This window comes from Paramisgurnus dabryanus, chromosome 6 (genome assembly GCF_030506205.2).
Source record: "Paramisgurnus dabryanus chromosome 6, PD_genome_1.1, whole genome shotgun sequence".
Taxonomy (NCBI): Eukaryota; Metazoa; Chordata; class Actinopteri; order Cypriniformes; family Cobitidae; genus Paramisgurnus; species Paramisgurnus dabryanus.
The window spans coordinates 2,149,378-2,174,034 of record NC_133342.1 but is presented as its reverse complement, the minus strand read 5'-3'; the positions used below and the strand labels follow the sequence as shown (position 1 = coordinate 2,174,034).

The 24,657-nt window shown below is 37.0% G+C and overlaps 1 protein-coding gene across 6 annotated transcripts in view; it reads right to left on the bottom strand.

Annotated features, from left to right (window-relative positions):
* Positions 1 to 24,657, bottom strand: part of pard3ab (par-3 family cell polarity regulator alpha, b) — a 143,685-nt gene that overhangs the window by 56,613 nt on the left and 62,415 nt on the right. For 4 of the 6 annotated variants that reach the window (XM_065262184.2, XM_065262182.2, XM_065262180.2 and 1 more), the window contains 6 exons: positions 19,364 to 19,514; positions 13,363 to 13,546; positions 12,973 to 13,115; positions 10,095 to 10,139; positions 4,896 to 5,126; positions 4,572 to 4,791 (listed from right to left, as the gene is read on the bottom strand). In XM_065262184.2, coding sequence (XP_065118256.1) covers positions 4,572 to 4,791; positions 4,896 to 5,126; positions 10,095 to 10,139; positions 12,973 to 13,115; positions 13,363 to 13,546; positions 19,364 to 19,514 — 974 coding nt within the window. The remainder of the gene's footprint in view (positions 1 to 4,571; positions 4,792 to 4,895; positions 5,127 to 10,094; positions 10,140 to 12,972; positions 13,116 to 13,362; positions 13,547 to 19,363; positions 19,515 to 24,657) is intronic. The other 2 variants (XM_065262183.2, XM_065262185.2) reach the window with 1 other exon arrangement.

Genomic DNA, 24,657 nt, shown 5'->3' with positions numbered 1-24,657 from the left:
TGGCGCTATATCCGGGAGTCACAATAGGCACATCGATGCGATCGGAATCTTCAGACAAACAAACCCCCCGCATGGCATCACAATAAGATATTTTTTGCCTTAGATATTAGACACTTCCTGTTTCTCTGAATTCGCCATAAATTCTTCGCCTCGCCATGTCAGAACCGTTCGAGATATGAAAAATCCCTTCGCAATTTAACAAGTACAATGTCTCGGCATCATGATCACCACGTTTGGTGTCAATCCCATGAATCCACTAGGAGGAGTATTTAAAAGTTCAACAAATGCATTTTTTAAACAATCCAAAATAGCGGACTTCCTGTTGGGCGGAGCTTAAATGTTAGAGGACGAAAGTTGTTCGGGTCGATGAGATCTATATGCGTACCAACTCTCATACATGTGCGTAAATTTTTGCCCGATCTGTGCATCAATGTTTTTTCTTGCATTACAGGGGGCGCTATAGAGCCCCCGTGCCACGCCCGTGTTCCAGCCTTTGGATTTCTGCGATGAGGAGCGACTCTGACGTCTGTGCCAAATTTCAAGAGTTTTCGAGTATGTTAAGGCTCCCAAAAAGTCCAAAAGTGTTAAAAAAAATAAAAAAAATAAAAAATAAAAAAAAAATAATAAAAAATATAGCTGCAAGCAGCAATGGCGGGCCCTCGCACGTTTTTTTACCGCTACACGGTGCGTCCGAGAAAACAATGCACGGTGGGCAAGGGCATCAAGTGGGTAAATATCAGTGGGCTATTTAATGTTGTTACTGAGCCATTTGGGGACTGTAGGTAAAAGAAACCCCACATTTTAGACAAACGGGGGCGCTAGTGAGCCACTAAAGAGACACGCCTTTGTCTGACCTATTTGTCCACTCTGAACAGCCGACAACTCTGATGTTTGTGCCGACTTTTAGGTTAATCTAAGCACGCCAAGAGTCCTAAATATGCCTGAAATAAATGTAAAGTTTGGGGCGTTGCCATGGGAACAGCGTTCGAGATATCAAAAATCCCTTCGCAATTTATCATCTACTATGTCTCGGCATCATGTTGACCGCTTTTGGTGTCAATCGCATGAATATCCTAGAAGGAGTATTTAAAGGAACATCGGCGTCAACTGAAAGGCTTAAATATGCCTTTAAAATGAAAGTAAAATCTGACGCGTTGCCATGGGAACAGCGTTTGAGATATCAAAAATCCCTTCGCAATTTATCAACTACAATGTCTCAGCATTATGTTGACCACTTCTGGAGTCAATCACATTATTTCCTCAGGAGGAGTATTTAAAAATTTACCGCATGCAGCTGTAAGGTTTAAATATGCCTTAAAAATGAAAGTAAAGTTTGACAGGTTGTCATGGGAACAGCGTTTGAAATATCAAGAATCCCTTCACAATTTATCATCTACAATATCTCGGCTTCATGTTGACCACTTTTGGTGTCAATTGCATGATTATTCTAGAAGGAGTATATAAAAGTTCACTGCATGCAACTGTAAGGCTTAAATATGCCTTTAAAATGAAAGTAAAGTTTGACACGTTGCCATGGGAATAGCGTTCGAGATATCAAAAATCCCTTCGCAATTTATCATCTACAATGTCTCGCCATCATGTTGACCACTTCTGGTGTTAATCGCATGAATATCCTAGAAGGAGTATTTAAAGGAACATCGGCGTCAATTAAAAGGCTTAAATATGCCTTTAAAATGAAAGTAAAGTTTGACGCGTTGCCATGGGAACAGCGTTTGAGATATCAAAAATCCCTTCGCAATTTATCATCTACAATCTCTCGGCTTCATGTTCACCACTTTTGGTGTCAATTGCATGATTTTTCTAGAAGGAGTATTTAAAAGAACATAGCATGGAATTGTCAAAAAAAAATCCAGCTTTGTGACTGATACACTTCCTGGCGCCTGGTGGTGGCGCTATACCCGGGAGTCACAATAGGCACATCGATGCGATCGGAATCTTCAGACGAACAAACACCCTGCATGGCATCACAATAAGATATTTTTTGCCTTAGAAATTAGACACTTCCTGTTTCTCTAAATTTGCCATAAATTCGTCGCCTCGCCATGGCAGAACCGTTCGAGATATCAAAAATCCCTTCGCAATTTAGCAAGTACAATGTCTCGACATCATGATCACCACGTTTGGTGTCAATCCCATGAATCCACTAGGAGGAGTATTTAAAAGTTCAACGAATGCATTTTTTAAACAATCCAAAATAGCCGACTTCCTGTTGGGCGGAGCTTAAATGTTAGAGGGCGAAAGTTGTTCGGGTCGATGAGATCTATATGCGTACCAACTCTCGTACATGTGCGTAAATTTTTGCCCGATCTGTGCATCAATGTTTTTTTTTGCATTACAGGGGGCGCTATAGAGCCCCCGTGCCACGCCCGTGTTCCAGCCTTTGGATTTCTGCGATGACGGACGACTCTGACGTCTGTGCCAATTTTCAAGAGTTTTCGAGTATGTTAAGGCCCCCAAAAAGTCCAAAAGTGTTACAAAAAAAAAAAAAAAAAAAAAAAAAAAAAAATAATAATCCGAGCAAAAACAATAGGGCTTCGCACCTACGGTGCAGGCCATTCTGGCCTGCTCCTCGGTGCTCGAGCCCTAATAATAATCCGAGCAAAAACAATAGGGCTTCGCACCTACGGTGCAGGCCATTCTGGCCTGCTCCTCGGTGCTCGGGCCCTAATTACAACTTTATTTTTATAGCAACTGAATAGCCAAATTGAAAACAAATTATTAATTCAAGTTGAACTTAAGTGCAACAAGGAATTTTTACAGTGAATATGAAAATTATCTCAAAATGTACTCATCCTCATGCCATCCCATATAAATATTACTATATATAAGACTACCTATTATCAAATGAACTACTTATGTCATAAAAAAAAATTTTTTTTATTAAAATGTCATCATCTTTTTATATGGAAGACAAAATGGCGAAGCTCCAAAAAATATACCCATCCATCGTTAAAGCAATCCAAAATGAATTGCAACTTTCTTGAGTAGTGCACTGTAAAAAGTTGGATCAACTTAAAAAATATACCTAAATTATTAACACACAAAAAAAGAGTTTTTTCAATTAAAATTTTTAACCTAAAGTAACTTTCGGGTGTTAACAATTAAAAGTATTTTAAGTTGATCCAACTTTTTACAGTGTAAGGAGTTGGAATAAATTTAAATGATATATGAAAATTATATTATAAAAAATACTATTAATTATAAAAAATAAATAAAAATTACAACTTTATTTTTATAGCAAGTAAACAGCCAAATTGAAAATAAATTATTAATTCAAGTTAAACTTATAATTTTAGTGCAACAAGGAATTTTTACAGTGAATAATGAAAATTATCTCAAAATGTACTCATCCTCATGCCATCCCATATAAATATTACTATATGTAAGACTACCTTTTATCAAATGAACTACTTATGTCATAAAAAACAAAATTATTGTTTTTTTTATTAAAATGTCATCATCTTTTTATATGGAAGACAAAATGGCGAAGCTCCAAAAATATACCCATCCATTGTTAAAGCAATCCAAAAAGACTCCAGTGGGTTAATAAATGTCATCTGAAGTTAAATGATCTTTTGTATTACTTCAATGATGGATGGATGTGCTTTTAGGAACTTCGATATGTTGACCTCCATTAAGAAAATAACATGACAAGTAATTTTTTAGCCTTTAAAGCTTTACTTTACAGTACAGCCTGAATAAACAGGAAACTTAATGGGATGAGAGATTAAAATGAAGGGGAACAAGAGTCAAGACTCAAACTAAGGTCGTCCAAAGGGCTCTGCGCAACATATCCACTCTCAGTCCATTGGACACTCGGTGCTAACAACATGATAGCATTTTAATAAAATGTATTTGTTGGAAGCAAAGGAAGTCATATAGTCCAGTTGTGCACCTGCATTAGCAGCACAAAAAGTCATGGGATCAAACCCAGCGGACTCACATACTGACAAAACAATGTATAACTTGTAATGCACATGAGTCACTCTTGATAACAGAGTCCTTCAAATGCATTTATGTAGGGATTGCATAAGGATAAGTACATCCTGACAGAATTTTCTTATTTAGGTGAACTATTTCTTTAAAGCCATATAAGAGGCAATGGCTCCACATCATTACAGCTATCAACACGACAACGCCCGCCTATCATGACCATAAAAGATAAGACTAATCACAGCGCTAACATAATACTGACTTGGTCACATCCTAAAAATAAAAGAACTTGCAAAATAGGATTATCGAAGGACCAAAAAAGGCACACTAAGTATGATTATATCTGTCGTTTTTAAGCAATTAAAAATTTTCATGATGTTACTTGGTAAGAGTTTGGCCAAACAGCCGTAAGGCAGCACAGTTTCGCTGCCGACTATTTATAAGAGCGTAGGCAGGCAGCTCATTAGGATTGGGAAGAAAGCTTATCTGATTAGAGATTCTCTGGTTGCATTTTGTGAAGTGAATAAGGTCTATAAAAGTGCTCTGCTCTATTATCATCATTATTCTTAGACTCTTTTATCTGACAAGCTACCCTGTTCAGATGTGTTTTTAATTACCTGAACATCTCTCCGAGCCCCTTGAGCATTCCTTTCTTTGTTTTACTCTTTTCTTTCTCTGGCTTCTTTTTGTCCTTCCCCCCTTTCTCTTTCTTCTTGTCGTTTTGAGGCTGATTGCCATTGATCAGCTGTTGCTCGGTGACTGCGAGTGGAGTGAGGTCAGCTACCGTGGAAGCTGAATCCCGTCCTGACCGAGAGCTTCCTTCATTGTCCTCCTCCACTACGGATAGAAATCGGAAATCAAATCAATTATTACAAATTTGTCAATTTAGCACATCATTTGCTCCATTTCTTGTGTTTCTAAACCAATCAGAAGCGGCGTACGTGTGTCCATGCCCTCCTCTTCATCCTCATTGGCTGCTGGCCTGTCGTACGATTTGTCAATAGCAGCACGGAAGCTCTCGTTGCAGCCCCGCCCTCTTATGATACGCGGGCGTGGCCGATGAAAGGGGAGGTCACCGTTGAGCGTCACCTCAGCGACAGCGGTCTGTAAACTTTCCAGAGAGCTGGACTTCTTCAGGCCAAGAGATGGGCCAACATCATATGTGGATGACCCTGAGGAAGAGTCCACTCATTAAACTTTGAAACTGAACTTTGCAACGTTTATCTAGAAATCACATAGCGTACGCGAGCTGCTATCGTATGTAGTTGGCCGTGGCAGTGGGAGAAGATCCATATCTGTATAAAGTGATGAAGATAAACGACTGGAAATAAAGCACAGGGAAGCTTGTATGCATTTATCTTCATCAACACTGCCTTACCGAAACGTGTCAGACCCTCCCAGCTATTTTTAAGACTAGACAGTCAAATGTTCATGATACTGCAATATTTTAAAATAGGCACATATATATAAAAACACACACGTCTATTTTATTATCACCATGGGGACGTTCCATTGACGTAACAGTTTTAATACAGGACAACCTGTATATTTTATCCCCTGACCCCTACATCTACACCTATCCCTCACAGAAAACACGCAGCATTGTTAGATAAAAATATATATCATTCTGTACGATTTATAAACTTGTTTACCTGGGGCACCTCTATTTACGTCCCCATGGTAACAAGTCCCTTATGAGTTGGTGTGCATTCAGGCTTTTGTCCCCACCGGGATACAAAAACATGTTTACACACACGCATTTCTAAACAGTATATGTAAACCCTACAAATAACAAAATCAGTCAATTTTGGCAATGCACTGTGGTCCAAAATCTAAGGCAGCTGACTTGAGGTCATGAGGCAATGACTTTGGCAGCATTGAGGCAGCTTGGGGAAATGCACTCGGACAGACTTCATAGGCAACATACTGGAATTCTGTTTAAAATATACCTTTGTGATAACTAATCTCATATTAGAAAAATAAAATACTAATTTCTCACTAGAAATGCAATCAAAAGGTGTAAAAAGTGAAAATATAAATTTAATTTGTTAATTTGTGCTCCAGTCGTTTTCTTGGCCGCCATTTTATTTTTTCAAACTCGACCAGGCTCGGCCAATCACATTCCCCGCACACGCCCAAGCATATGTAGTGGGATTGCCCCTTTAACAATAGTTGGCGTAGCCCTTTAAAAGAGCGGACAGATTGCACCAGGTGCGTGGTTGCGTACGTCAGGCAATCACGTAGCTATATAGGCACAGGTGATTTCGCTTTCTTCGTGCCATTGTACTGATGTGACCTGTGGCTGTATATCGGCATAGGTGATTTCGCTTTCTTCGTGCCAATTGTACTGATGTGACCTGTTGCTGTAGGTCTTGTATCTCCTTCACTCCTCGGTAAAGGTAGGTTTGGTTAAATTGGAGGGTATAGATGGGAGGGAATTATACAAATTAGAATACGGGTGTTCGTGGGGAAGTTTATTTAATTCACAGGTGTGATTAATGTGCTTGCTTGGTGTTATTTTAGATAAGTCCGGTATATCCAGGCATCCGTTGTGAGTATGTGAGTGTTATACACGCAAAAGGTAATTTTATTTTTCCCTACCCTTCTGGTGTGATTATAAATGGGAGAGGAGTGGGGAGGAAGAAGAAAAGCAAACGAATGTATGTCTAATGTTTTTCAGAGTGCCAGTTGCTGCTTTGCTGCGGTTAAATCGGCGTTCCCGTCTGAGAAGCGGGTTTGCAGTGCACGCTCGTGGTTGTATCGAGCGCTCGCAAGTTCATTGAACATTCTTAATGCCTGTACGAGGCTCATTGGAGCCGCTCTAAACCCGTAACTTGATTTTGGGATGTATGGTTTATTAACTTAGGTATTTAGAAATCTGGGGTATTGTATTTGGGTTGCTTCCTGCATATTGACACCGCTCATTTACGGAGCGGATTAATAGTGACGCAATTCTTTTGATTTTCATTTATTGCCGATTGTATTTTGTTGGGTATGTGTGTTTAACTGAAATTGTGTGGTTGTTTGGTTGTTTCTTTATTTTATTTTCGGTTGTTGAAATTATCAGCTATTATTATTTAGATTTGTTTATTAATTGATTTAGTCATTCCAGTTATTTTGGGGTTTGTTATTTCTTTTTGTCTTCTGTATGGATACCGCTAACGGAGCAGATCAAGTATAGTCTTTTGACCTGTGTTTATTTGCTCATTGTATTTGTTCTGTGTGTACAATGAAGTTAACGTAAGATTGTGTTTTTCTTTTACTGACATTATCTGGTATTATTATTTAGACCTGTCTATTTATTGATTTATTTTGGTTATTTTGGATTTTGGGGTTTGTGATATTTCTTGTTTTTTGTATTAATGCTGCTCATTTACGGAGCAGATTGATTGTGTTATAATCTTTTGGTTTGTGTGTATTTGTTGGTTGTATGTGTGTGGTGTGTGTGAGTTGTATTGAAATTGTCTTTGGTTGCTTTATTTTTCTTCATTATTAGTATAAGTATAATAGTTTTATTAGGCTTTGTTTTTTTGAATTGATTTAGTATTTTGGTTTTGTTATTCGAGTGGTATTATTTCTTTGATCTGCTTTACACTAAAACTGCTCAAGAATGTAGTGTAGTTATTGTGGGGATTGTGTTTTCTTATTTAATTTGTCTTATTTTGACTTATTTGGTTTGTGTTGGGTGGATTTACATAATTTTGTTCTTTATTTGGTTTGAAGTGTGTGTTTATTATTTGAGCAGTAAATTGTTTATTGCAATCAGAGAAAATAAACTAACTTGATTAGTTTATTTTTTTTATTTTTTCCTCTTCTTGTAATTTTTGAATTTGTTTGTGTTGGTCAGTGTATGGTGGACGGCCCATGTAAGCCAACCACAACAAAGCCTATTTTGTTGACCTGTTTCCATTGGTCAAAAGGGTTTTTTAAATTTTACTGTCTCGCTCAATGTGGTTTTAGTAATTTAATTGATTAATAAATTTGTTATCTGTGACTTTGTCTCTGCTTGTCCTTTTCATTTGGTTGAAAGCCTGAAGTGCGGGCCTTATTAGTATGATTTGACTGTAATCCAGTCACACATAGAATTGTGAAAAAAGACAATCAAGGTATCTCAGGAGACAGAAAGTAAACCAAACATTGGATACTGACGTGCCTTGATGTCTCCGAATGCTGCCTCCGATTCTGAAGGCAGCATTTTAGAGATTTCGGACGCAGCCCATGTCTAACAACATATATTTTTACCTAAAAAGATTGCAAACATTAAATAGAATTGTAGTTTAGATTAACATTAACTTGAATCTAAAAAATTCATTTTCTCTGGACCTTGATGTAAACGATAATTAGAAATATTATCTAAGCAAAAAACTGAAAGAGGTTTAATTTGAGGCACTAAATTATCAACTGAAACAAAATAAAACTGAAATTTAAAATTTAAAATAATTAAAAATTAAAAAAGACATTTCAATTTACTCTTTCAAGAGAAAACGCTTCCCTGCCAATGACGAGTTTTTCCGGCAATCCGTATTTCCGCTATTATCAACCAGGTGGCGCTCTTTCCCAACTTATGGGCAACCCCAGAAGCAACCCCTTAGGGCAAACAGTAAGAACTGTGTGTATGTTTTGATGATCGCTCTGAATCTGATCTCTATTAACTCTTTCACCACCATTGACGAGATATCTCGTCAATTAAGAGAAAACGCTTCCCCCCCAATGACGAGATTTTCTGTCTTTCCACAATACCGCTATTATCCACCAGGTGGCAACTTTTTAAACCCGGAAGTATTGCCCTATGGCAAGTGGCTGCATGTCCGTGTCTGTTTTAAAGATCGCTCTGAATGGGATCTCTATGAAAAGTCCGTCACAAAAATGGAATTATCTGTGTGGTGTTTTTGCAGAAACCTACCCATATTCAAAAGCTGATTACAAAAGAACCACTGAAGGCAGGATGAAACGGGTTTTTTTTGTTTGAAAGCAGAGGGTCTGTTCTTTCATTTGGTATATTGTATGTTTATATATTTAAAGAAAAACATTTTCTGGAAGGCATTAAACTTTGGTGAAAATCATGAAAAACGCTGGCGCTGGCTGGCAACTTTTTTAAAAAACGCTGGCGGTGAAAGAGTTAAAAGCCCTTCATAAAAATGCAATTATCACAGCTTTTTATAAAAAATTTGCATTTTTAAAGAAATCTACCCATTTTTGATAGGTGATAAAAAAATTTAAAAAGTAGGATAGAACTTTTTTTGAGGGAAGGTCTGTTCTTTCATTTGATTTAAACTTTAGTGAAAAATATAAAAAATGCTACTTTTTTAAAAACTTATAAATAGTTAGTTAGTTATTATATATTATATTATATTATTATATATTATAAATAGTTATTAAAAAATTTATTGAAATTAACATGAAAATTAAAAATGTCCAAATAAATAATTCAAAATATTAATAAAACTAAAATGGCATATAACAGATTTGTTGGAATATTTATTTTATTGTAAATTTAATCGCATCATACATCTTATTTATTTAATTGTTTATTGTATTGAATAGCTTAAGAAGATGTATGTTAACCTACTGAAGTCATTTGGATTGCTTTAATGATGGATGCATATGCTTTTGGGGCTTCGCCAAGTTGAGCCCTGTATAAAAATAACACCAATTTTATATAAAATTATTCTTGTGTTTAAACGTAGTAAGGAAGTCATATCAATCTGGGATAGCATGAGGGTGAATAAATTATGAGAGAACTTTCATATCTGGATGAAAAAGTGTACCTATAAACTGATGTATCGCATAATTTTGATTTCATCTGCTTTACTGAACTAAAACGTGCAATTTGCATCCATCACTTCATAGTTAACCTGCATCATATCAAATTTTATAAATTGCCAAACAATGGGTGAGCAATTAAATCTATTATTGCATGAAATCTATTTTACTAGCAGATGCAATCCTGCTCCGCAGCACGTGCTGTTTATGCGCGCAGTGTGAATGCTTCAACACATTAATGCGGTGGTGAAATAAATATGCGTCACTTACGCAAACAGTATGAAACAAGCCTAAAAATCAATGCCAACATCTAATCCAATAATCCTGTGGTGAACAGACGTGAGTGTGTGAGTAAGTGCAGGAGTGACCATGCTTACCTGTCTGCTTGTCTGTGAAGCGTGTGAGGTTAATCTCATCAGCCACTGTGTGAGGGGCACACACATAGACACACATACATTCACAGGACGGTTAGTTTGACCATTCAACATGCAGCAGGCAACCAGGCAAGTATTACCATTAACAAATCAGACAGAGACAATCAATCAGTGCTCATTAATCAACAGTGTGGGTTAACATAGTGATCACTTTCATTCAGAGTCGTAACTTTTTTACCAATATGATGCTGGAGATGGTTTCACACTTGTTCACCAAAGTGGTTGTGGCCTGAATAAATTGGCTCGAGTCTTGGGTGGACCAGTCTTAAAGTGACAGTTCACCCAAAAATCATTTTGTCATCCTCATGTTGTTCTAAAACGGTATTCATTTATTTTTCCGATGAACACAAAATAAGGTATTTTGATAAATGATGGTAGCACATAGCTGATTGTAACCATTGACTCCCATAGTAGGAAAAAAATATTATTGAAGTATTGTGATAAATTATGAAGAAGAAATTTTTGATAATTGATGGTCAAACACAGTTGACTGTACCAGTTGAATTCTATAGTATTTCTTTTTCCTACTATGGAAGTCAATGAACACTATATGCTGTGTGTGTTTACAATCATTTCTCAAAATATCTTTTGTGTTCATCAGAAAAAAGAAATTCATATAGGTTTACAACAACATGAGGATAAGGAAATGACAGAATTTTCATTTTTGGGTAAACTGCCCCTTTAACTGTGGTTGATGCAATATTTTCATCCAAGGTGATTCGGGGTGATTAGAAATATATATAAAAACAGTAGTAGTATGCCAAGACACCCAGTATTATAAAATTATAAAATCTGTATGCTATGTTTGGTGGCGGCAAAACTTCGTAGCAATAAAGACAACTATGTCGATGTTTGGCTCTAAAGTCGGTGTAAAAACATCGGATAGACAGTCCACCAATCACCTGACCAAGCACCGACTTCAGCTGCATCACTTTGGTGGAAAAGATGAAAGTGTGAATGCCTAAGTATAGTCAATTTTTTACGTGAACACTTGCGTGACTCAATTTTCATCTTCAGAAGATGGATTTTTGAAACCTTGCGCACATTGTACACATTGGACGCACATGCGCGAACAGGAGTATGTAGCATGTAGACCATGAGAGGTATTGCAATTTGTTCCTATACGCATGAGTTGAACGTCAGCGCACGTGTATAAGTCAAATTATTTTCCGGACTGTAAGTCACACTTTTTCATAGTTTGCCTGGTCATGCTACTTATAGTCAGGCGTGAATTGTAATGCTGCGTTTACACCAGCCACGGCAGAGGCATCAAGCGCGAGTGATTTCAATGGTAAGTCAATGTGATGACACGTTGACGAGTCTGGAGGTTTCGCGGTGCAAATGAGGTGTTTATCGCTGCATGGTAGACGCAATTTTGCCTTGTTCGTGCGAATGGTGATTTTTGTGCATTTTGCGTTTGCCGCGAATTTGCGGCTGATGCCCGAGTTAAAAAAAATTTGAACTTTGGCGGATTTTTGCGCCGCGTTAACCAATCAGGAGCCTGCTTGCTGCTGTGGCGGCAGCCCCGCCCGGAGTCACTCATTCAACATGAAGGAACGCTTTATATTGTTCGTGAGCAGTTCTTATTTCTATAGAGACAGGAATAAAAAAGGACCTCGCTTGGAAGAGTGTCAGTGAGGACATTGGGCAACCTGGTAAGTTGTAAATACACATTTCACTTTTGAGTCACGTGACATTTATCGACCCGCGCCGTTTATTTTCAACCTATAGTAAGGTGACCAAATACAAACCGGTAACTCTCAATAAATGCACAATCAACATCAGCCATCTTGCAAACAGACAACCGCATAGCACTTGCCGCTCCCACAAGAAGCGGATTTTACATCTGACACGCTTCAAATGCTTGCATTCAAACTGTTCAAGCGGCAAACTAGGCGCGGTAGACGCGATTTTTACACCTCAAAACGCGGTTGGTGTAAACGCAGCATAAGTCAGTATGAATTAATTTTGGCAGACTATATGAACCAAGAGACAACATTACCATCTATAGCCGCGAGAGTTCGAAATATGCTGCTCCTGTATTTATATCTATATTATGTGGAATTTCAGACGAGCCTGCGAACTTGATGCGTTTTGGCTTGTTCTGTCCATTTAGCCTGTTCAGCCTTCTAGGTATGTTCTGGATAATATATTGTGTATCGTGTAAATAACTGTTTGTATTACGCTAACATACGGACTCCTATTCAGCCTGCTGTTCTGTATGCTATTGTTTAGTTGAATAACTTGCCTTTCCAGATTAAATTGGATTTTGTGAAATAATCTTCTAAATTAATGCGACGTATAGTCCACTGCGACTTATATATGTTTTTTCATCTTCATGACACATTTTTGATTGATGCGACTTATGCTCCAGAGCGTCATATAGTCCAGAAAACACGGTTTGCTTTGCAAGGCTGTTGTTCGACTAGGCGTGTACTCTCGCATATGCGTAAAAAATCTGACTATACCCAGGTCTTGAGGCATCCATCAGAACTGGATCAGTGAAAACAGTGTTTGGATTAGAAAGCACATGCATGAGAACAATGTAGTGCAGACTTTGTGCTCTTAGTGCACAGTGAGTGTTATAAGTTGATACATAAAATAGGACGTTGATTATGAGAATTATAAACAGAGGACTTGATCAATGCATTAGATTTCAGGGTAGTGTTTCAAGTCTCAAGTACCGAGTATCAAGTAGGATTGACCTTTAGGCTAGACTGAATTTTTGTATTAAACTTTAGTGTATCTATGTCCAAAGCACTACGCTTTAAATTGATTTTCTAGGCCCCTTCGCTCTGTTCGAGGTTGATCTTAAGAGTACCTAAGTCCATGCTCTTAGACTTGCGGGTCTTGATGATGTCGAGTTGGCTTGGGTCTCCAAACTGCTTGGTGCGTTTCTCAGACATGCTTTGCCTGCCAAAGCCTTCCCTCTGAAACGCCCCCTCATCATTAGCACTGGCAGAGCTAAAGAAGAGATTGCGTGAGAGAGAGAGACAAGAGAGAGAGAGAAGCATCAGCATTCATCCTTGGCCTGCTTCTAATAACTGAGACTTCTTGACAAACAATGGAAAGGCCATGGACTCAATTATTTCAGGAAGATCGTCAGAAGACTTGGAGGTTTTAGGCTCAAAATAGATACACAGACAATACTACAATAAGTGAACTCATGCATCGTAATAAATTATATACCAAACTTTTTTATTTACTATACCTGTCCGGAAGTCCTTGGACCCAGAGTGGCGGCGGAGGCGTTTCCACTGCGAAACCCATGTCATCATGAGAACTGGAAGATGATTGGTCAGACAGCCGTGCAGGGAGAACATGCGGCGTGTCATCTTCTATTATGACCATGTCATCCTGAGGCATGTTGACGGTGGGGGAGAGCTGATAATGATCTAAGAAACAAATAAGGAGGACAGGTTTTTGTGCATGTTTTGGGAATTACAACGACAAATGATGATGGGTTTCCTGTTTCACAGATGGTGAAAATAAAGAGATCGCAACAGTGTTATTTATAATGTATGCAAAACTAAATCTCAAGCAAAGCAGGTCAAAGTCAAAGTGTGTCAAGAACAGCCGTGAATCATTTGTAGTGTACGGTTTGCACAAATTAAGGACATGGAGGAGTCCATTTTGCTTTATCTGACAGACACACACACATTAGAAACTCTAACAATGAGGACATCTCAAAGACACACTATTTAAAATCATACAGTGCCACTACTTATAATCCTTACACAAATCAGTTGACGTAGTTAGGTTGGATTTTTAATGTTTCATAAAAAAACATTTGTGAGAAATGTCAACCATGACATACAAAGAATTAAGTTTTTGACCAAATGTTTTAACCATACTAAAATCTCAGATATCACTATTTGAGTTTTTAAGTTAGCATTTTTATTATTTTCCATAAGTGCAGCTTTCCAATATGTCACGTCCATAACAGAGAAATGTGTCATCTATAACAGAAATGAGCACATGAAAATTAAAATGAAATAAAAAAATTTTTACAGAGCTGTCCCTTCTCCATTTGTTGGGTATTAATGCTTCCTGATTTGTGCATTTTTATTCTCATAATTCCTATAAAAATGTTGTTTCCCAAACCTTTTATTCCCATAACCTGTATATTTCCGTCATCTAAAACAGAAAATATGTATAAAAACTGATATTTTTCTGGTGTCTGAAAAATATAAACAGATAATATAGTAGTATAGTAGTAATAATATATTTTCTGATAATTTAAAAAAAAAAATTCCTTGAAAATGGCACATCTGTAAGCTGGAAATGCTCAACTCTCGCTTTCTCTCTCTCTCTCTCTCTCTCTCTCTCTCTCTCTCTCTCTCTCTCTCTCTCTATCTATCTCTCTCTCTCTCTCATTAATTGTAGTTTCTCATGCAGGCGCAAATTGATGCAATTTGCACGGCTTTATTTTTTTAAAAGTGGTGTACAAATTTTAGCTTCTTTCCCTCTTATGTTGATAGAAAGAGATGACATGTATATATTCAAGTCCACATCAAATCAAAACTTTTTTATGGAATATTGCAACTGTTTAATTCTGCGTACACACCAAACACGAAGCATCGATTACTTACTATATTTAACTTTGCGTCATGCGAGTTTTTCGCTTGAGTTGAATATTTTTCCAAAGACGCATTTGAGGGAATAGTGCATGTGTCATTCGCAAAGTCCCGTGGGAGTTCGCGTCTATTCGTGTCTTTGCATTGACTTCGTATGTAATCTACTTGGCAAATCATTGAATTTGCATTTGGCGTGTACATCCTATAAGTGATGTTAAGTGCATGTGCCCTCATAAACTTGTACTTCCGTCCTCTCTTGGCGATCATTCTCTGAAGACATCAGCTAGGCAGCTTGGGGGGGAGCATAGATATATAAACTAGATGTCGCCTTGGAAACCGCCGCCATCTTATGGTGCGTTCCAGGCAGGTTTTTAAACCCGTGAGTTACGACTTCAAAACCACGACTCACGACCTTATGCGTTCCAGGCAGCCTGTAACTCGTGTTTTTACAACCTTCTACCGGTGAAAGTGCTCTGGAACGGCAGTCAAACCCGTGACTTCCCACCCGTGAACTCGTACTAGATCGATGTACTCCCAGTTCAAAGTCGTGAGTCGTGGTTTTGAAGTCGTGAGTTACGGGTTACAGGTTGCCTGGAACGCAGCATTAGAAGAGGGGTCTTGTCATAGGAAGTAGCTAGGTAAAGCTGCTATCTTCACCTGTACTTCGAATGCATGGACGATGCCAGACTTTTGTGTTGCGTATTGATGTTAGACCTACTAGCACTATGCATTATAGTTAGAAAAAGTAGATTTTCATAATATCAAAACTTGTATTTTTTCTGGACTCAATGCTAAATACATGTCTGACTGTTGAAACGAACCAAAAGAAAATTCATGACGATTTATGGTGATTTTATTTCCGTTACACCATTGCCTACAATGACGCTGATGCGGGGTTCCCCTGTTTCAAGATGGCGGCTCTATTTGACGCATTCGTCCAATGAACTGCCGTAGCCAAGGCGACATATAGTGTACATATCTATGGGGCGGGATCTGTTAACCCCGCCCCCACCAACTGTCAGTCTGCTGCGAGTTCCATTTCTGAATAGAGTGCCACAGAGATGATGTAGCCTATTTTTGTAGGCCAACCCGGATGTTAGCGGGACTCTGGTTCCATTCATTTTTCCCATATACTGTACTTTTGGATCATTGATGATAACTCATCAATTATGCGAAAACGCTTCCCTGCCAATGACGAGTATTTCCGGCTTTCCGCAATACCATTATTAAGCAACTTAAGCAACCCGGAAGTAACGCCTCACGTGAAAGAGTAAGAACTCTGTTTATGTTTTAAAGATCGCTCTGCATCTGATCTCTATCAAAAGTCCTTCACAAAAATGGAATTATCTCAGCTTTTTTTTAAGAAACCTATTCATATTGTGAGGGGATTACAAGAGAAGTAACGAAGGTAGGATGAAACACTTTTTTTTTAAAGCAGAGGGTCTATTTGTTAATTTGATATATTGTATGTTTATATATTTAAGGAACATTTTCTGGAAGTCATTGAATTTTTTTTGAAAAAAATCATGAAAAATGCTGGCGATGGCTGGCAACTGAACGCTGGCGGTGAAAGAGTTAAGAAAGAGAAAAAATGCTACTTTTTAGATTAAATAAATAAAAAATCTATTTTTTTTATTTCAACAGTAGAGAAATCCAAGAAACTGTAACAAATTTCACGACATTTACTTCTGTAAACTATTCTTGATCGTCTAAATTTTTTGGTAATTGGCAAAATCCTGGCACATCAAAAAGACAGAGGGCGCTCTCATGCAGAACTTCATTTGTGCCACAGAAGAAGCACCATTACAAACACTATTCAAGGAAATGTCTAAAAGAATATAAATATCGCTGTTCTTTAAATTGTTTCAGGTATTTTCACGGTAATAAAGAATATTTTTTATGATTTTAAATTTTGCTTAACATTAATCTATGATTTTAGATTAATGAGGACTTCTTACGGACCAAAACACTGTTGTACACGCACAAGTTGCACATTAAACACAAAATCGCAGCCTTGCGATTCAGAATCGATTTCAGACAGATATTTTTAAAGGGACACGCGATTAATCGTCACAGCCCTATTTAATTACTATGAAGTTGTTTTCTCCACAGCTACTGATTATAAACCATCATGACAAGAGAAATTATAGTTGAGCTGTAATGTAAGCTTGTAGTCTGTATTGAACATAAGAGAAAAAAGCAGGCGCAATAACAAACATAAAAGGCAACCTGTAGCCTGACTCAAGAACGAATGACTCAATATTCCTGAAACAACGGCCAGACTCATTAACCTGTTTAAAGCCAAGAGCATTTGTTGCATTGCCTGTATAGACCTTCACCTGAACAACAGACCCACACCCAAATGAACAACCCCATCTGTACTTAAAAAACATCACCCTATGCTGGGACTACAATTCACTGCATCTTCACTCAAACATCTCCTAAGGAGATTTTAAAGTAGGCTTTTGAAAAAAAAGACAAAGTGGCATTGTGACTGACATTGTGTCCTCTCTGCAGGAGTGTCATAGAAGTGTGTGTAAATAGCTTGTATACATGGACATGACTGTGCATGTATTTTGTAAATAGAAAAAGACATGTGCATGTGTATGTGTGTGCGTCTGGCACCCTGCTGGCTTTTGCTACTGTCATTTCCCCCAAGTGAATTCAGTTCTTGACAGACAGAATAACAGCGCTGGCTGTGCGTTGCCTCTCACACAGAGAGCTCTCAGTAACCTACACAGCTCTGCATCTGTTTGTCCTGAGTAACTCTCATATGGTTTTTGTTAGACCACATGTTCCCTATATTCCACAGGCTAAGGGATGCCAATTCTGCTCCTGTAATTTGAAGCTGTGCTCAAATGTGATCACAAAGAACATCTGCTGAGAATTAACCTCATCCAGCTTTTAAAAATCATGCAAATCGGGATTTTTTTACGAAACGGTACTTTTAGTGGATCTGAGAGTAGATGGAGTGAAGAGAAACACTTTGTTTTGGATTTTGAAAAATCGGTTTAATGGTTACACTTGTTTGTGGTCCCTCCAACTGAGACAAATTGCTGTAAATATTATAGTATACCTACCTGTTGTTACTTCCTCTTTGTTAGTATTGTAACCACTCATTGTGCAGTTAATTGTGCTGCTAGTATTGCACGTAGGGCTGCAACTAACAATTATTAACGATTAATCAGTCAATTATTTTTTCCGTTTAATCGGATACCTATATTTTTACTCAATTCGATTTTTCACTTGTAGCTAAATAAGGCAATAAATTAGGGTATTCATGTGTAGAAGTGCAAAAGCCCCACACTACTACACTACTGATATTGTAAGCCTTTAATAAAAAAAAGTTTGTGCAGTTTTTGAATAGTAAAACATCTTAAAATGTCAAAACGTATTGAGTTGTAATCATCAGGGATGTGCTGGTAAGGAAATTTTGCCACAGATTAATAAACTCATTTTAATCTTCAACTTTAGAGCTTGATGAAAATTAACATTATTTATTAACAAAATAAATAAACCATATGATATGAAAGTGATATACAGCGGGGAAAATAATTATTTGACACAATAGCATTTTTATCATTAAGGGGATTTCTAAGTGGGCTATTGACACAAAATTTCCACCAGATGTAGCCTTTAAGCGAATATTGAATTCATACAAAGAAATCAGAACATTTAAGTATACAAGTTGAGTCATAATAAATAAATTGAAAGGACACAGGGAATAAGTATTGAACACATGAAAAAAACAAAGGGCAAAATGGCATAGAAAGCCAGGAGATCACCTGAAATCTGTCAGTATCTAGAAAGAGCATCGCTACGTGTGTTGTTACAGTAATAAAAAACAGGGTTTCCCCCTTACTTTAAAACAGATGCTTAGTTTGTGGCTCAATGCTATTTGTATTAAACCCAACAATAATTAAACTCACTTAAATTACCTATTTTATTACTAAAAAAACAACACATATTTGTGTATTTGGTATAATACAATGTGTTCGCATGGTTTATGGTTAAAAAAACAAATTATTTTCCAAATACCGTACAGTTTTGTAGCTCCAGATTTCCCTGTCTTCCTGAAAGCACTGATTTTGTACAAACTCATCGATTGCGTCATAGTTTATTTTGGGGTTTGTACCTTTTGCATATTGTTAACATGTACTAATACACACTTACACACCAAAGGTGTAAAATCGTGAATTGGGCAATAGTTGCTCTTTAAAAGATGAATTAAAAACCTTTATTAACCAGCGTTCGTTTTCACTTTTGCTTCTGTCATTGTCCTGTCAGGGTTGCCAGCCCAATGGCCCAATTCAAAATTATTGCAAAGCAACCATCTACAGCCCAAATTCCAACAACTACTGAAAACAAAACCTTTCATCTCTACCGCAGAAAAACTTCAACCTGTGGAAACAGGTAAAACATATTAACGCCCAGTTCAGACTTCTGCCGAGAGCCCGCGGACCTGGCAACACTGCCTTGTTAAGCTGGTCGAAATTCTTTGACAACTAATTTCATAATTGATTATATCGATTTTATTAATTACGACTTGCAGTGCATTTGTTCACTACAGAATTTTCATTTTAAGGTGAAATATCCCTTTAAATGCGTTGTTAGTTTTGCAAATGTGTAACTCACTCATTTTGTGGTTGGGTGTGTTTGGTTGTGGTCTCAGGTTGTCATCAAGCCCCTCAATCCCATACAGGGAGTGTGAGATCCTTCGCTCGTGGTCATTAGGAGACGGGCTCAAGGTCCGATCTAACCGCCGGGGACTGGATCTGCTCTCACCCTGAAAAACAAGAACACAAAGAACATCACGATCTGCTCATTATTTATTAAAGGGATAGTTCACCCAAAAATAATAAATTCCGTCAACACTTTCCCATCCTCATGTTGTTTTAAACCTGTATGAATTTCTTTTTTTCTGATGAACATAAAAGAAGATATTTTGATAAATGATGGTAAGCACACGGTTGATAAGTAACCATTGACTTCCATAGGAAAAACAAATACGATTGAATTTAATGGGTACCATCAACTGTGTGCTTACCATCATTTATCAAAATATCTTCTTTTATGTTCATCAGAAAAAAGAAACTTTAGAAAAACATAAGAATGAGAAAGTGATGACAGAATTTTAATTTTTGGTAAACTATCGCTTTAAGTACACAACTTCTCCTAAAGATCTTATTTCTGAAATGTAAATCTGTTTACTTATACGCGAATCACCCTGTCTGTGAAACCCAGGCTATAGTCTTATAATCTAAAAATGAGATTGGTAGCATCAATGTTTGATTTCAATCGGGTTCTGGCGACAAAGTGGTCAGTGTTTATACTTATTTCTCAGCAATGTTATCACATGTTTAATGTCATTTTCTTCCATACACAAAGGTGAAAATGGTCCAAATTGAATTAGAGTTATAAACCATAATAGTAATGTAATTTGCTGGGCTTTTTTAAATTGTTCAGCTCATACTGACAGAACACTAATGGGAAAAGGTTGATGGGAAAATTGCATGTAGTTATTTTTGTCCACGATCTTGCTCTGGGTAAGACGGTTACCATAGGTGCTCAAACTTTAATACCCTCATTTATAACAGCACAGTGACACACAAATGTGTGTGCCCATCATACTGTGGCTTTCCCTTCAGAATTAAAGAAAATATTTCTTGAAGGCCCATGTGGACAGACTGTCGCATGTGAAATGCAGTGACCTGAATGTCTGGTCTTTAAATGGACCAGACGATGTCTCTGGAGAAAGACACAAAAACAGACCACATGTGTGTTGTTACTGGGTATGTTTCCTTGTTTTGCAGTAAAAATAGATGATCATTCTCACAAAAGAAATGAACAGAATTACATGCTGTTTTTAAACAATGACACATACATGTTAGGGTTTATGCTGAAAGGGGACATTTCACAAGACTTTTTTAAAGGAATAGTCCATTTTCTTAAAAGAAAAATCCAGATAATTTACTCACCACCATGTCATCCAAAATGTTGATGTCTTTCTTTGTTCAGTCGAGAAGAAATTATGTTTTTTGAGGAAAACATTGCAGGATTTTTCTCATTTTAATGGACTTTAATAGAGCCCAACATTTAATACCTAACTCAACACTTAACAGTTTTTTTCAACGGAGTTTCAAAGGACTCTAAATGATCCCAAACGAGGCATACGGGTCTTATCTAGCAAAACGATTGTCATTTTTGACAAGAAAAATTAAAAATATACACTTTAAAGCACAACTTTTCGTCTAAATCCGGTCCAGCGCGACCTAATGTAAATGCGTAGTGACGTAGGGAGGTCACGTGTTACATATATAAAACGCACATTTGGGGACCATTGTAAACAATAAACTGACACAAAGACATTAATTAGTATCAGTTGACATACAACAACGTAGGAACGGTCCTCTTTCAACACACTTGTAAACACTGGGGCGGAGTTTCGCGTTCGTCCTCTGTGACCTCTTGACGTCATGACGTATTGCGTGGGGTCACATCACACATCACGACCTGATCTAGAAGAGAAGTTGTGCTTTAAAAGTGTATATTTGTTATTTTTATTGTCAAAAATGACAATCGTTTCGCTAGATAAGACCCTTATGCCTCGTTTGGGATCATATAGAGTCCTTTGAAACTCCGTTGAAAAAACTGTTAAGTGTTGAGTTAAGTATTAAATGTTGGGCTCTATTAAAGTCCATTAAAATGAGAAAAATCCTGCAATGTTTTCCTCAAAAAACATAATTTCTTCTCGACTGAACAAAGAAAGACATCAACATTTTGGATGACATGGTGGTGAGTAAATTATCTGGATTTTTCTTTTAAGAAAATTGAATATTTCTTTAAGATGTCAAATAAATCTTTGGTGTTCCCAGAGTACGAATGTGAAGTTTTAGCTTAAAATACTATATAGATAATTTATTATATCATGTTAAAATTGCCACTTTGTAGGTGTGAGCAAAAATGTGCAAAAATGATCTCTGCACTAAATGGCAGTGTCGTGGTTTGATTAAGGGGCGGTATTATCCCCTTCTGACATCACAAGGGGAGATAAATTTCAATTACCTATTTTTTCACATGCTTGTAGTGAATGGTTTACCAAAACTAAGTTACTAGGTTGTTTCTTTTCACATTTTCTAAGTTGATAGAAGCATTTGGGACACAATTATAGCACTTAAACATAGAAAAAGTTGGATAAAAACAGTAGGATAGGACACATTAAAAGTCATAGGTCCCCATAAAATCAAAATGTAAGTTCTTTGGCTTCTAATTTGAATATGTAAGCTTTAGGATATCTATATAGTGTGCTCGAAAACATTGACAATATTTGCATTTAGAAGATATAGGCTTACAGGTTCTCATTTCTGCCAATACCAATCAATGACTTTTATGCGTCATTTTGCACCTAAGCTTCTCATCAGATTTCAGGCAGTGAGGTAAACTAAACACTATTGATAGTTTTCAGTCACGTGACCCACCTTGGAGGGCAAGAAAGCAGCAGTTTACATTGGCCCCTCTATAGAGAGGCAGCACAAGCCGGTCTGTTTAGAAATTTTTTAATATGAACCCAAACTCTTTGGGCACTTGTGATCTATAGACTGGTGGTCGACTGATATTGCTTTTTTATGGGCGATGCCGATATTAAGAAAGCTGAGGCCGATATATCACAAATGTTATTACAGTAAATAAGAGACATCAGAACATTGGTTAAAGTTAAATACATCTGTTATGAATAACATTTATAAATATATCTTTGATTTAAAGTACTTAAAACATTTACAAGACATAATTAATGTGGATCTGACATCTCATGGTACTGTTTGAATAAGTGTTAAACTAGTGTGGTGTTGTGCGTCATGTTAAAAAGTGAATAATGATTGGTCATTTTACTGTCTGGCAGACTTTGGCTTTACATTTGAGTGACACTGAGTGTCTTTTTTATTACAAACATCAAATTTAAATAATAGAGAAATTTACTGGCCGATTGAAAAAATGTATATCAGCCTCCGCAATATATTGTCCTATCACTAGTATACACACCACCCGATTTCATATTTTATAGTTACTAAAACCGTCAGACACATGGCAGACCTCCACTTTGGCAATGTTTACATGTATTTCGTGGAAAATTCCTTGCCTTTTACTGCCACCAAGATTATATTTATATTAATATTACATCAAACTGTATTGTATTTTAATATTATAAATCATATTAAAGAAAAACAATAAAGATCACAATGAGCCCAAGTTTAATACTCTTCGTACAACAAATGATTTAATAAAGGTGCAAAAGGATTTGCAAACATTGCATTTTCAGTCTCACATCACTTTTGCAACTCTTTGGCTAACTTTAGTAGTCAGTGAAACTAATCACTGCAGTTGTTTGCACAGTACACAACAACAATACAGGTAAGAAAATAACACAAAATGTATAATTTATGGCTAAAAATACAATGATTAATATATCCAGTGTTTATGTGAGGTAACCTTTGATTGTATATTGATGGCTGCCATTGTTTCCCCTCACTGGGGACAGATAAGGCATAAACGTTTATGGCACAAAATTCACAAATGTCTCTTATGTGTTTTCTTCTATGATGGCATTAGTAAAGCTCAGGGTTATCTCCTCGTCGGTTTGTGCATTTTATTACATTTTTATTTAGGCTAAAAATACTCACTCAATGGAGACAACGGCAGGTAGCACTCTCTTGCCCTCCAGCAGGGCACTCCCATTAAAATTATCAATTGGCTATTTAAAAAGGGCGGGGGAGCCAATCAATATCGCGTCTGAAATTACGTCAATGCACAGAAAAATTTGAGCATTTGAAGGATTTTGACATGTTTTCTCCTTATCATAGCAGAATAAACTTAAAATACTCCATCATTAATAATCAAACACTTACGTGTTTGACATCATTTGAAACTGTAAAGGGTCTTCTTTAATATGTGTACATTCACAATAACAACAGATATTTGTATTTTTGTCAAATACTTAAAATAAACCGGGTGTGCATTCAGACATTTCTGTTTCCGCCAGCTGTCTCTCAAAACACGTTACAAAAATCAATTGAAACTCTGCGAATACTCGTCACACAAACATGATACACATATCCAAAGAAAGCCTGAAATGTCTACTTTTAAACAAGCTAATTATAATCAAAAACAAATAATGCCTGTTTATATAATCTGCATTGAAGTAAAGAGAGTACCGTTTTTCCTGGCTGATTTCACAGTACACGCTAGTGACATGGTAATGAGGAGCAGCTCAACACAATTACAAACAGACGAAGTAAAGTTTGATCAGATTTAAAGACTTTACCGCATGTTTGGATTATAAACTTAATACACACACATGAGGAATATCTTCATTTATGTCTGGACATTGAGGAAGAGAAGCGTTTGTCTTTAACATTACCTAAGAAGAAGAACAATGGAAGACGCAATGGAGGAGGATATATTCCTGAAGAAACTGTAAGTCATTTGTCTTAATTTATATTTGCTTTCATGTAATATGGCTTGTGCAGTTCAGCCTACATAAGCAACCTCAGCAGACTGCACGCTTCGAATTGAAAAACTTTCGCATTGTTTACAAACGAGGATGCGCGATTTCACGTAATGGCGGATTTTACGGTTACATGCTGTACAGTGTTAAACACAGTTATTTACTTATATCCTTCATGGCAACTTTCAGTAAGCCTGCACTGTTGTATCTTTTAAGTGTGTGCTGTAATATGATTCCATGTTTAAATATTTACAAACGAGTACGCGTGATCACGTAATGGCGGATATCTGTTACATGTTGTACAGTGTTAGACACAGTTATTTACTTTCGTATCGTTCATGCCAACTTTGAGTAATGCTGCACTGCAGCTCGCGCACATGGACGCCATATGCAATGTGTTTTTAAAGTTCATACTCGCTGACAGAAA